The sequence below is a fragment of the Grampus griseus genome (genome assembly GCF_964374135.1).
Source record: "Grampus griseus genome assembly, chromosome: 10".
NCBI classification, from domain to species: domain Eukaryota; kingdom Metazoa; phylum Chordata; class Mammalia; order Artiodactyla; family Delphinidae; genus Grampus; species Grampus griseus.
Genome location: NC_139004.1, coordinates 81,729,698 through 81,743,167, shown reverse-complemented (window position 1 = coordinate 81,743,167; position 13,470 = coordinate 81,729,698). Strand labels below are relative to the sequence as shown.

Sequence of the window (13,470 nt, the reverse complement as noted above, 5' to 3'; positions counted from 1 at the left end):
TTGGCATAACAGCTCCTAGACTCAGTGACATTCTCTGCTCCCTCGCAGCCCCACCCTCATCCTCAGTATATCAGAATTACTGTACCCGTTACAGTTGTTTTTCTATGTGCCCCTATAACTTACTTTAAGATTGTTACCATTTTGACCCACTGTTCTCACTGGGAGTATGTTGTATTAGTGAGGTCTCTTGGGACACCCAAGTGTGTATAGGGCACGTATGTGTATACATACACACACAGAGAAAATAAAGCCGAGAGCAAAGTGGCCTGCCTCAGCCATGAAATTGTGAGTGGCAGAGCTGAGGCCAGAGCCTAACTTAACTGTGAGAGCGTCTGTCTTGGTCCGGAAAAGGACACTGAGCTGGAGGGAGATGGAGATACTGGACGGTCATTAGCTCCTTCCCTCTAAGAAGACAGAGCCTTTCTAAATGTCGAGGAAGCCCACAAACAAGACTGGTTCTGGTTATTTCCCTTTCCCACTGCCTCACAGGTAGATGCAAGAACTGTTTACATCTTAAATTGGTTTTTCGAATTTATTTTTGTTCAGCCCAGCGTGGTACTTTTTTTTTCCTTTTTAAACTGGTTATGAGCCTTTACCTGTGTAACATCTTCAAAATTTGTCCCCAGAGGATATGATTAGTAGTTTTGTTTGTAGGAATTTGTTACTTTATATGGACACATGGGGTTTTAGATTAGAGTTTGTGATACCTTTAAAAAGCATATAAAAATACACAAAAGAAGATTCACGTTATATAGATATGCATAAAATTAGTTTTGTAGGTCGGTTCATGAAATACTAGAGATAAGTGCCTTCTTGTGAATTGAGTCATTGCCAGGAAGCTACCAGAGTGATTTATTTGTAAGTGTTTCTTTTCCTGATTGCAAAAGTGATTAACATATGTAAAAAATTCCAATAATACAGAAATATAAAAATTAGAAAAGTAAAATTTCCCTCTATTCTCACCCCTTAATTGCCATGCTTTGTTTCTGTTCTTTTTCTCTGTAAAATGTGCAGTACCACATTTTGTAACAGTATTATTATATACAACTTTAAGGAACATGCATTTTTAATTTATGGAATCTTTGACATCAATCAGAAGTTCCCAGATTATAGGAACTTTAGATTTCTAAGTTTGTTCAAGAAGCTATTTAAGCACATTACATACATCGATTCACATTGGGTTTTTTTCCTAAGTCTGTGTTTGTGGTGTGTTCCTTGGGATAGGAATAGGGGAGGTGAGACAGTGCTACTCATCATGTACTCCATGAGTCAGTACCTGTACTGTTTACTGTTTCTCAAAGAGATTAAGTTCAAAAACTGAGTACACTGTTAATCCTATCTCATCGCTGTCCTGTTACACATAGTTTGTACACTGGCTCTCATCCACAGACTACAATTTGAGTAGCATGATATATAAAAAACAAAACAAAATGAACAAACAACAAAAAAATGAAAAACAGGTTCATTGGTCAAATAGGGTAAAGTATGTTAAAAAGTTTTCCATACCGGAAGACTCCAAGAAAAGGCTGTGTTGATGATATTGTTTGTGTCAGTCACAGATGAAGATTATTGAAATGTATCTAACTGAACTTCTCATGGCATGAGTGTTGATGGAGTCCATTTAGATTCTCTCTGTAACAATCCCTAAAGTATTTTAATATCCTGGCTCATAGGAAGGGCATCTTAACGTCAAAAAACTGGTCTGTATATAAAAATTTCTTGAATTATCTATTGACAATCGTCATTTTCCTGAGAATGTTTTTTTGAAGAGTGATGGGTTGTTTCTACCAAGCAGGAGCTGTTTGAGGCAGCAGCTGGTCTTTGCAAATAGAAATTTGATGGAATGTAGAGCATATCTGTCAACACTTTAGAAGATTAAGAATAGGACTCTTGAATGACACTTATCCTAAAACGTTATAACGTTGTATTGCTTGTCAGAATAACTACTGAAAGTTATTAAATCTGGCTCGCTAGACTAGCTCTGTATTAGAAAGTGACTTGAAATCAGAATGGTTCTATGAAAATCCTAACACCGTGTGCCAAGAAATATTTCTTACAAACTCATGAGCTACCATTTATGATAGAAAAATCACTATGAAACCCCTTATAAGGTACTTTATTTTTGACCAGTCATAAATTCCATAAAGGTGTGAAAAGAAGGAGTTCTGTATTCATTACGTTATAGCTTTCTAGGTCATCATATACTTACCACATTTCATGTGACTGAAAAATTAATGCTTTTGTGGCTTCTGGGTAGCTAAAATCTAATGTTACTTAATCAGTAACATTTTTTGTGAAACGTATTACTGAACTTTTAGGAAAAGCAATGTATGTGATTTTATTATTTTCACTTCTAGTACTGATTTTTCATGGATATTCTTATTTTCTTTTAAAAAGCATCCAAGACATCTGTTACTATTTTTGTTGGGAGTGTTGGTACAGCCTCTGTCTCCAAGGAAATTTAATAGTACTTATCAAAATTTTAAATATGAACAATATAAAACTTAGCCATTTTACCTTTATATACCTTGACCACAGGGATACTACAACAATGGAGCAGAGCTATACGTACAGAAATAATCACTGAGGCAGCATTTTAGAAACATGAGTCCACATAAATTGTCATCAGGGACATGGTCAAATAAATATTGACATATAAGTACTGTGTAGTCACAATGAAGAGAGAAGACCTTGTACAATCCAAGTTGTAGTATTAAGATTAAGAACAAAAAGGAAGAAAGAAAGGCATTCAAGCATGTATAATATGTATCTGTGTGCAGGAGATTCCATGACTAATGCTTGCAGACGCATAGGGAAGAGGTAAAAGTTAGTAGTGGTTTTTCCTGGCAGGGTTGCTTCGTGCCTCTGTTGAGGTCGTGCAGAGCAAAAGGACACCTGTCTGGCACATGTGTGTAGAAAGAAATCCTTCCATCTGATTTGCCTCCTGCCCATTCATGGTCCTGGAATATGACCACATCCTCATAGAGGAAGGGATGACTTTTTCTGATTATCACAAAGGTTCCATATGGACTCGTGATCACTCTGACTACTGGGGCCCAAGGGGTGTGTATGTGCAGCAGGGAGCTGCTTTCACTGTCTCCTCTGTATACTTTTAGTATCGTTTGCATTATTTTCAAACAAGCAAATATTATGTTTGTAATTTAAAAGAAAGTATAAATTGAAATAAAAATACAGTGATCCAAGAGACAGAAGTATTCAAACATAGGAAGCATCAGACATACCATAAAAAGAATCCTTCTTTGGCAACCAAACTTGGTTTTCTACCAGTGCAATCTGAGAAAAATCAGTGTAGTAATATATATGTACTGTTAATGTCTCAAATTAAAATAACAGCTGCTTCCCTGGAGTTTTTCTTAAGTGTCAGGGTTTCCGAAGGAAGAAGAAAAAGAAGATTAAAGTGGGAAGGTTCCTTGAGGCAAACCAAATACCTGTCACTTGAACAAGTTATCAGGATCAATTAAGGAGGTGAAAATGGGCACTGTATGCCATGAGAGCAGCACTCTCAAATCTCACTGGGTTTAAAGACCCTGAAAATGAAGCTGTTTGATTTGTGTAGCAAGTTTGTATAGATTTCCAAGTGGAAATCAGCTCGATGCTGACTTAATTTGACTTTCCCACTAATGTGGTAGGTGATGGTTGCTGAAGCCTTGGACATTTCTAGGGAAACCTACTTGGCCATTCTGATGGACCGGTCCTGCAATGGCCCTGTGCTGGTGGGCAGCCCTCAGGGGGGCGTTGACATTGAAGAGGTGGCAGCTTCGAATCCAGAACTTATTTTTAAGGTATGTTTAGATTCCTGACTATGCTCTGTTCATTGATTGTTGCTATACAACCTGTTAAAGATTTAGTGTGGAGTCTGAGCCAGGAAGACTGTTCCTGGGATTTAAGGCGTGAAGATATTGAGTCCTTTTTCTTACTGGGTGTCCAGTTGAAGGTTGGGTAGATACAAAGTATATGCTTTTCAAGGTCTTTTTCTTTGCTTTTTTCCCCTCCCTTTGTTTTTTCTCCTTGTTGCCTTTTCTTTCCCCCCTCATTTCTTTCCATCCAACTTGCCCCAAGAATTAACCAATGGAAATGAAGATGGCTGTGATATTTCCATTTCCTCTTGGTTAACTCTACCCCATTTAACAGTATAGATGACCCAGAAATTCTCTCCTAGGAAATCAGATGTGAACTAGAGACTGCCTTGATGTCTTTCAGTACTGGTAATGAATCCTTCTAAAGGCCAGATTCTATCAGTTTGTTTCAATTCATTAAATCTTGTGTGTGGGTTTTTGTTTTGTTTTGTTTTGTTTTTGATATTAGGATGAGTCTAGCCAAAGAGACCTGAAGTCAAATCCTAACTAGCCAGTGCATTTCTCAGTGTCTCTAAGCCTCATTTTTTGAATGAGTAAAATGAAAATGGGGGTTAATTCCCACCCCATAAGAATTGTGAGGATTAAATGAGGTGATGTATATAAAGTGCTTATCAACCTACCTCAACTATAAGAAGAAAAACCTAAGGTCTTTAGAACTATAATCTCAGCTTTTAATTGTGAGTTCTTAGTGTCAAAAAGAAAGCACAAAAAAATTTTTTAGCAGAAACATTCATTATTCCTTTTAGAAAGTGATTTTTTTCCCTCCAAAAAACAAGGATTTTATTTCTTGAAACTCTTCATTTATATAAGGTAGTAATACTTTGGAGATTGGTTTTAAAATATTTTCACCAATGTTACATATTTAAGTTAACTACTTTAGAAGTTAAATTGAGACTTTACATGGTGGCTTTCCGATAATACCTACCTATTTTTGAAATTAACATGATTTAAAACAAACCATTCCGTTTGTTAAGAGAATACATGAAATAATATGTATGAACAGCACTCAGTATCTTGGAGGGAATGACCCTTTGTAGAGCTAGGGTATTATTAATAATTATCATCATCAATAGAGTGTTTAAATCATAAGGTAATATTTAACCTGTATAAGACAAGCTCTAAACTTAACAGCAGTGTTAGGCAGGAAAAACTTACTTTGGAAGCCTTCCAAAAAATGTCATAAAAATTAACTGCCTAAGTATTCGTCACTGCCATCTGCATAGTAATTAAAAGTGAAAACTGGCCTCCGATTGTCTTGTCAGCATGCCACCCTGAAGAATTATATAGTTTTTTGAAAGGCTGTGTTATAGATGGTCTGCTAATTAAAATATACCCTATAGGCAGCTGTGGTGGCCCAGCTCAGAGATCTCTGGAAAGGTGCCACACTTTAATTACTCATTTGCAAATAAATACTAAGTATTTTCTTTTGAGGTTGTAAATCTTTTCATTTGACTGTCTGAATTTTGCTCATTTGATTCATTTTTATTAGGAGCAAATTGACATTATTGAAGGGATAAAGGACAGCCAAGCTCAGCGGATGGCCGAAAATCTAGGCTTCTTTGGGCCTTTGAAAAACCAGGTACCTGAGCAATTGGAGGCCGGTGTGTCTGACGTGTTTCAGAAAATGTTTGGGAACTTGCTAATTGCCTCTAATGTTTGTGATTATCAGGAAATAGGGTAATTTATTGTTTTCTTTTTTTTCCTCTAGTTGTTTATAATGAAAAAATATTTACCTGGTGTTCCAAAGAGGATGTTTATGACATGTGTGTTTCTATATATATATGTATTGATATATCAGTATGTATGTGTGTGAGAGTGTGTCGCCTGCAGACACATGCACTTTGTTATTTATGTTGCTCTCTTTGTCTTTTTGGTAGCATTGCAGCTCCAGCGCATGAATTATAAGAGGCAATATAGTGGTTAGAAGCACAGGCTGTAGAGTCAGGCAGTCCTGAGTTTGAATCCTATACTGCTACCCAGTACATGTGTGATTCAGACCATCTGAACGTCTCTTTCATCATCTGTAAAATGGGGTGGTGAAATCCTAACTGAGAAGGTTATCATGAGGATTGAGTAACCTGATGTGTGAAAGTGCATATTCAATACTCCAGAAAGGTCAGTTATTATTGTTATTGATAATATACATTACTTAACTAATTGCTATTCTTTCATAGCTAATGGGCATTTGAGATGAATGTTAATGGCACAGAGGTGATATTTCACTGAAAACAGCTTAAATTATGCCAATTTAGTAATTATATCCCTTGGTTTCAAAGACAGAAAAATCACCCTCTGAGCTATTAATATTAAGGGAGAGAGTCTGTCTTGAGCATCACAGTCCTGCACTGCCCTTGGTCCTGCCCATAGAGCCTGATTTTATGTCTACGTAGGCAAGCTTCCTTATCTCACAATTAAATCAGAAGAATTTACTGGCTATTGTTTTCCTCTTCCATTACTTAGAGGAGCCACCTTGATAACCCTTCATCCTCTGTGTGCATGCATATGTGTGTGGGGGGGTGTGTGTGTGTGTGTGTGTGTGTGTGTTGTCCTAGAGCTCTAGGATTGTTATAGTTTCCTTTAATGTAGTTGGGTAACGTTCCTCCAGTAAAACAGTCAGTTGTGCACTCTTTTTTTTCCTGCCTTTACTTTTTCTTTTAATTGATTCTATCTCTAGAAGTTTAAAGGGTAACAATAAGGCAAGTCCTAGAAGGGTGAAGCAGAATAAAACTTTAAAATATATTTGTTTCAATTAGAGAGAACAGCACTTACTTGAGGACTGGGGAAAAGGCTCCAGTGGAAAGCTAAAGGTTCAAAATGGTAGTAGGAAGCAGGATCATCGGGGACTAAACCTCAGTAGGAAATAGAAAGGACCAGGCTTCAGTGGACAGCTAGAGGAATTAATTGTCGTTTCCGAGACTGGCAAAGAGACGCCAGGTTAGTGACCTGCTGAAAAAGAGATAATGGAGGGTTTGTGGGTAAGGGCTGCAGTGGTTGGTTTCACTTCCTGAGTATGAGGCCACTAACTATATTAGCTGATATTTGAGATTTATTTAATGGCTTCTTGTGTCTGGGTGGTGGTCACGGAGAGCCACTCTCCATGTAGTCACTGTGTTCTAGCCACACTGTCCTACAGTCAGTTCCAGAATGTGCTCAGTAACCCTGTTTACATCCTCTGTACCCCTTTTAACATCTGTATTTCTCTTGGACATTTGCAGTCACCTTTGATGGATTCTCATCCGCACCACAGCAGGGACTTGGTGAATCTTGCTTACTACTGTGTTGCCAACAAAGTGCTTGGCAAATATATTAGATGCCCAAGAAACATCTGTCATATGCATGAATAAGTGAAATAACACATCTAGGATGTCCACTTGGAAGACATTCCTAGGGAGTCAGGGATGGGTAGCTGTAAGTGACAAGAGAATAAATTCGGAGTGGATAAAATCTGCTGACCACATGGCTTGAAAGCTCAGGAGGTAAACATAACAGTTCTAGAGAAGGCAATAATAGTATTATGTACACCATCAATCCCTCCCCCAACATAATGTAAGAGACAGTTAAGTTATTTATAGCTCTTAAATGACTGAGTCATGTTTTCCCAGTACCCTAAACACTCTAGGTTTTAAGTGAGTTATCTATGGAAGAAAGATGAACATGCAAGTTCTCAGGGGTCATTAGTAGCTATATTGTCATTATATTTTTGACTTAATATACTGAGGAAAGTAAAGAAGTGTTTTAAATCAGGTTTTTTGTTTTTCCTTTTTTCATTGTTGTCTCTATGAAAGGCTTTAAATCTTCATTTGCTCAGCAAAGTTGGACCAAGGTCATCTGCTGAACCCTGGCGAACAGAGGTGATAACTAGCCATTGTTTCCTAGGGGCTCAGAGGGCAGTGGTCGGCCTTCTGACGGTGAACACAGGAGGAGGGGGTGTGAAGGAGAGAGAGAGAGATCTCAGCTGTAGTTGTGTCCAGATGTGTTCATCCGGGGCCCCCCGTTTATATTTGTACAGTAGAACGTGGAATGCATGGCGTAGCAGCACGGGGAGCTTTGGAGCTGTAGATTGGGGGATCTCTGCTTTACAGTGCTTCCTCCAGTCATGGGGCCCAGTGTACTGTGAGCAGAGGAGCCACCTGAGAGGAGAAAACATTTATTTAAATGATCAGCCATTGGTGATCTTTTGGTAAAGAAATGGTATCTTAGAGGCCCCTCGACTCAATGTGACTTTGAAAGTTACTTGATTTTCATTTAGGATGTGGTTTGGGCCTTTGGAGGTGCCTCACTCATGGACAAACGACATATAAAATGATTCTCTTATAAAATTATTAATATCTTTCCTGTGACTCATGCCTGTTGTCTCTAAAATATGGTGTATTAATATTAGGTTTAACCAAAAATAAACATCATCCTGCGTAAAAACCTACCAAGTATATGTTCCTCGTGAAAATACACTTCAGCAAGAGCTGACCGAAAAGACTGAAGCCATGGGAAAACTGAATATGACTAAAATCCGCAAGTTCCTCAAGCATCTCTTATCATCTATACTATTCATTTCTAAAAACATAGGCACCATGAATTGGTAGCATGCGCCTCTAGGATTTAAGCTGATGAAAATATCCGATAAACCAAGTTAATACAAGCTCATTAACCCTTCTGGGTGTGTTTTGTACCTCTGGCTACCTTTAAGAACCATATATGAATGGTGATGATATTAATTCCTGGAGTGCAAGAGAAGTTTTTCAAAAATTTTTTTAACCTGTTAAAACATTTTTGAAGACATTGGTAAATTGTCAGGGTTTCGTGCATATGGCCCTCACGATATTTGATGTTAGGCATTTAATTTTTTTGATTGCTTAACAGATAACCGTAAAATAACATTAATTGTGGCAAAAAAGAAACAAAACAAATATTCCGTACAGCATGGTTACTGAGGAAGTAGGTGGCAGTGGCAAGCTGGCTAATTGCACATTTACTAGCAGGATGTTTTCTTTGACTGTGTTTAATCTGTCTTTTAAATTTGAACACATTTAGAAAGCAGGAGAGCCAGCTCAACTTGCCACAGGCCTTGCCATTTCCTATTATTACACCTGGGCAGACTGACGGCGCTTTGCCTGGAGAGCCTTTGTAGTCATTTGGCGTATAGCCTCTGGAATAAGGCACGTTCTTTCTCCAAGCCAGGCTGGATCTCCCTTGTGGATATTACAACACAGATTTTATAACATATACCCCTTGTAGGTCTTACAGCATAGATCTAGTCATGCTTCAAAAAATGTTTATGGTCCGCCTTTACACAATAGTAAATAATTGTAATAACGAATGCCCCCCCCAAGTGCTGTGTTAATGTATAACTACAATGGCAGTAACACGAGAAAATTCAGGCTTCATGCTAAGCTAGGTTAATATAAGCTTTAGAAGTTTTAAAGCAACCCAGGTGTTCATAGACAAATAAATGGGCAAAAAAAATGTAGTATATACATACAGTGGAAGGTTGTTCAGCCTCGCGAGATCCTGACACGTGCTGCAGTGTGGATGAGCCTTGAGGACATTTTGCTAAGTGAAATTAGCCAGTCACAAAAAGACAAACATGTATCATTCTATTTATATGCGGTATCTAGAGTAGTCAAAGACTGGTTGTTAGGGACTGGAGGAGGGGAGAATGGGAAGTTGATATTTAATGGGTACGGAGTTTCCGTTTTCAGGATTCTGAAAAAGTTCTGGAGCTTGGTTGTACAACACTGTGAGTGTACTTGACACTGATGAACTATACACTTAAAAATGGTTGAGTTTGTGAATTTTATGTTATGCGTATTAAAAAGTTTTGAAGTAGCTGGGGTAAGATCTTATATATGTATGCACACAGAAGTTATTTCTATTATGCAGTGTATCCTTATTATTAAATTAATGATTATTTCAACCATTATTTATTGTGTTGACTCTGCGCAGAGGCTGAATGACTGTGGTGGATGCCATGGTGCCCAGGGTAGACATCATGCCTGTCTTATGCAGCTCACATTGCATGCTCATATTGATAACCTGGAAGATCCCTAAAAATACAAAAAATATTCAGCAGTGAGTCACTTATCTGCTCTACACTGTAACTCAAATAAAATCTGTTTGCGTTTATAAAAATAGAGTAAACATTAAATAAAGAAATTCTTAAAAAGTTTTTGAAAAAATAATGGTAGAATTGTGAGGGTGGGACCAACCTTTTTCAAGTCCAGCACAAAGCCAGAAGCCAAGAATGACATTATTATTATCAAATTTCCATGCAGCAGAAGTAACAAAAACATGGGCAAAAGATAAATGTTAAAGGGCACAAATATTTGCAATTTCTATGAGATGAAGAGCTAAATTCCTTCATGTAAAAATGCCTCATATAAATTAAAATGAGAAATACTAAAATCTCAACAGAAGAATCGGCAAAATTCACAGCAGAGGAAATACAGATGCTTCAATATCATAGAGAAATGCTCAGATTCATTTACAGTAAGAGCGATTCAAATTAAAACCATATATGAGGTACCCATTTTTACCTAGCATTCTGAAAGATCCAGATAGCTGATGGTTGTGAGTAGAAAAACAACCTCTATGATGCTGGTTTGTAGAAGAGGACATTAGTGAAAGCCTTTACCAAGAACAATTTAATAAAATCTTTTATTATGTAAAATGCTCACCCATTTTTGTTCCACTCCAGGGAATATATCCTACAGATGTTTAATCATATGTACGATATATATGTACAGATATAGGTAAGGCAGCATTTGAAGTAATGTCAAACTACTGGAAACCAAATGACCATTATTTAAGAGACAGGTTAAATGAATTACGATACATCCATACAGTAAAATATCGTGCAGCCATTTACAAGATGGCTCTCTTTGTGTTGCTGATGAAGGCCCTCTGAAACCTATTAAGAAAGAAACAAGGTATAGAACCAAGTTGGGTTTCTTAAAAAAGATGAATGCAGAGTGTGTATACTGGCATACGCATAGCTGTATCTCTTTTTTTTTTTTTGCGATACATGGGCCTCTCACTGTTGTGGCCTCTCCCGTTGCGGAGCACAGGCTCCGGACGCGCAGGCTCAGCGGCCATGGCTCACGGGCCCAGCCGCTCCGCGGCATGTGGGATCTTCCCGGACCGGGGCACGAACCCGTGTCCCCTGCATCAGCAGGCGGACTCTCAACCACTGCGCCACCAGGGAAGCCCGCATAGCTGTATCGCTTAACGAAGCATCAAGCTGTAAGTGGCTGCTGCAGGAGGACAGATGGGGGCTACGTGGCTGGGGAGTCTGGTGAAGGTTCTGAGGGAGACCCTGGTGTACCTTGGGAATTTTGTATCATGTACATGTACTATCTAGCCAGAAAAAAAATAATATTAAAAAATATTCAGTTTTACTCATTATGTTTGTTTATGTCCACTGGCTTTGAAATTAGGATTTAAAGAAGTTTACACATGTATATACAATAAATTAAGATAATATGAATTACATACATCTCCAGGAGTTCTTTACTCAATACCAGAACAAAGAAATCACTCCTAGTATTTACCACAGTGGAACTTTATTCTAGGTAATTGGTTATGTAGGTGCTGTGAGAGCAGAGAAGTTTCAGAGTGGACAGAGAGGCAATGCAGAACTAAACAACAGCAGGAAATTGTTGCTACCTGTGTGCTCAAGGGACAAAGTGAGGCAGTGGTATTACTGGACTTTGGGATACAGAAGTTGGGACCCTGGTGGGAATTAAAGCCAGAGGAGACAGAAAGAAAGGGGTAGAAATACCCCTCTTTTTCCTTCCTCCCACCTCCTGTCTCTCACCGCTGCTTTCCATTGGCTGAACTGAAGCCAGCTGGCCCAGGAGCCTTGGAAACACAGCCTGAAAGTGTCAGCTCCCTTGATACAGAGTAGAGATGGGGAAAAGCCAGAAACGAATCTGAGGGCAAATAATGCAGGATGGGAACAATGAACAAAAATGTAGCAATGGGAAAACTATGGCTGGGAAATAAGACGGAGCCGAGAATGAGACCGAACCCCAGCATTCAGCCTTGATTGCACATGGCACAGTCTCACTGTGCTGCATCACAGGCTGTGTTCACTGCAGGTGCGAGCTTTCCAGGGTGCTGTCACGCCTCATTTGTGATTCTTCCCCAAGCCCGGCTCACACAATGCCAGCCTGCTGTGACATGAGCAGTTAATAAATGTTGGTTGAAAAGAATGAATGAGCGAGTGAATTTCAAGCAGAGTGAGAAAGATGAAGTCAGGGACACAACACCAGGGAAACTGTGGATATTCTTGCTCTTTGTGGTTTATGCCTTTGGAACAAACGGTTTTTAGTTTGAACTGTGCTATTTAGAAAGTTTACCATTTGGGACTTTCATCTTCCTGTTTTGCAACCATTTCCATTAGACACTCAGTAATTGTTTTTTCACAGATTATAGGTTTGGATTGATGAATATAATAACAGTTTTATTCCAGCCTAATAAGGAAAACCTTGTCAATATAAACTCTCGAAATCATGTTTACCTTTTACTTAAATGGAGCTTGTTTGTATTAATGATTGTAGCTCATATGGTGCTATAGCTCACCTAATAGGGACATGATAATTTTCAAAAAGATTAAGAACGTTTTTAGGCCGTACTGAAAATATTTTGTTTTCTTGATAATGGTATTTCCTGGTGTCTGGAGGAAAGGTGAGCAATTCCTTCTAATGAATAGCAATAGAAATTAAAATAATTATGCTTTTCTGTTTTTCCCTTCAGAAAACCTAACTGAAAATAAAGAGATAACTTGCTATTTTTAAGGTTTCATTAGTCCAGCAAAATAAATGTGTTTTTTTTACTGCTTTCATGTAATTTCATTTCACTTGATCACATTTAGGCTGCAGATCAAATTAAGAAGCTGTATAATCTCTTCCTGAAAATCGATGCTACTCAGGTGGAAGTGAATCCCTTTGGTGAAACTCCAGAAGGACAAGGTAAAAAAAAAAGAGAAAACAAATTAGTGTAATTATTTATGCAAACTATAAATTGTACAAAAAGACTGTAGCAGCAGCCTTGCATTAATTTCCTTCAGTAATTTAATTTCTGCCGTAGTTTCAAATGCTCCCATGATGCAGTTAAAGATTTCAGCCCTTGAGTTTGTTTGTAGCCAAATGCCAAGCCTCCAGGAAAGTTACTTCTTGTTTTATTTAGAAGCATCCATCCACCATCACCCCCTAGTTTTCACGCCCCTCACTGCTGCTACATGGTAAAGATTTAGGTTGGATCAGGAGCCACAGCACTTGGGTGTAATGAATGCACCTGCCTTTATGGAACTGAAACTGTTTGAAGCTTTTTAGTTTACCTAAATCTGTATGTAATTTCACCTTGTGTCTCCTGCTGAAGTTATGTCATCATGGTGAAGCCTCGAGTGCCCCAGTGTCAAACTCTTTCCCGTTACTTGGTTAGCAGCTTTCCCTTCAGGTGGGAGAAGGAGACATTTTTGTGGAGAAGGTTTTTTCTTCCCATTGGGTACTTGTAGTGTATCAATAACTGTCTTATATCTCAGCATCTACCACCCTTGCACCGTGTCTTGCATACAGCAAGTATTCAGTAAGGTCTT

At 38.4% G+C, this 13,470-nt stretch overlaps 1 protein-coding gene across 2 annotated transcripts in view; it reads left to right on the top strand.

Annotated features, from left to right (window-relative positions):
* SUCLG2 (succinate-CoA ligase GDP-forming subunit beta) overlaps positions 1–13,470 on the top strand; it is a 262,725-nt gene that overhangs the window by 127,676 nt on the left and 121,579 nt on the right. The window contains exons 5-7 of one of the 2 annotated variants that reach the window (XM_082663226.1): positions 3,651–3,803; positions 5,368–5,457; positions 12,748–12,844. In XM_082663226.1, coding sequence (XP_082519352.1) covers positions 3,651–3,803; positions 5,368–5,457; positions 12,748–12,844 — 340 coding nt within the window. The remainder of the gene's footprint in view (positions 1–3,650; positions 3,804–5,367; positions 5,458–12,747; positions 12,845–13,470) is intronic. The other variant, XM_082663227.1, reaches the window with a different exon arrangement.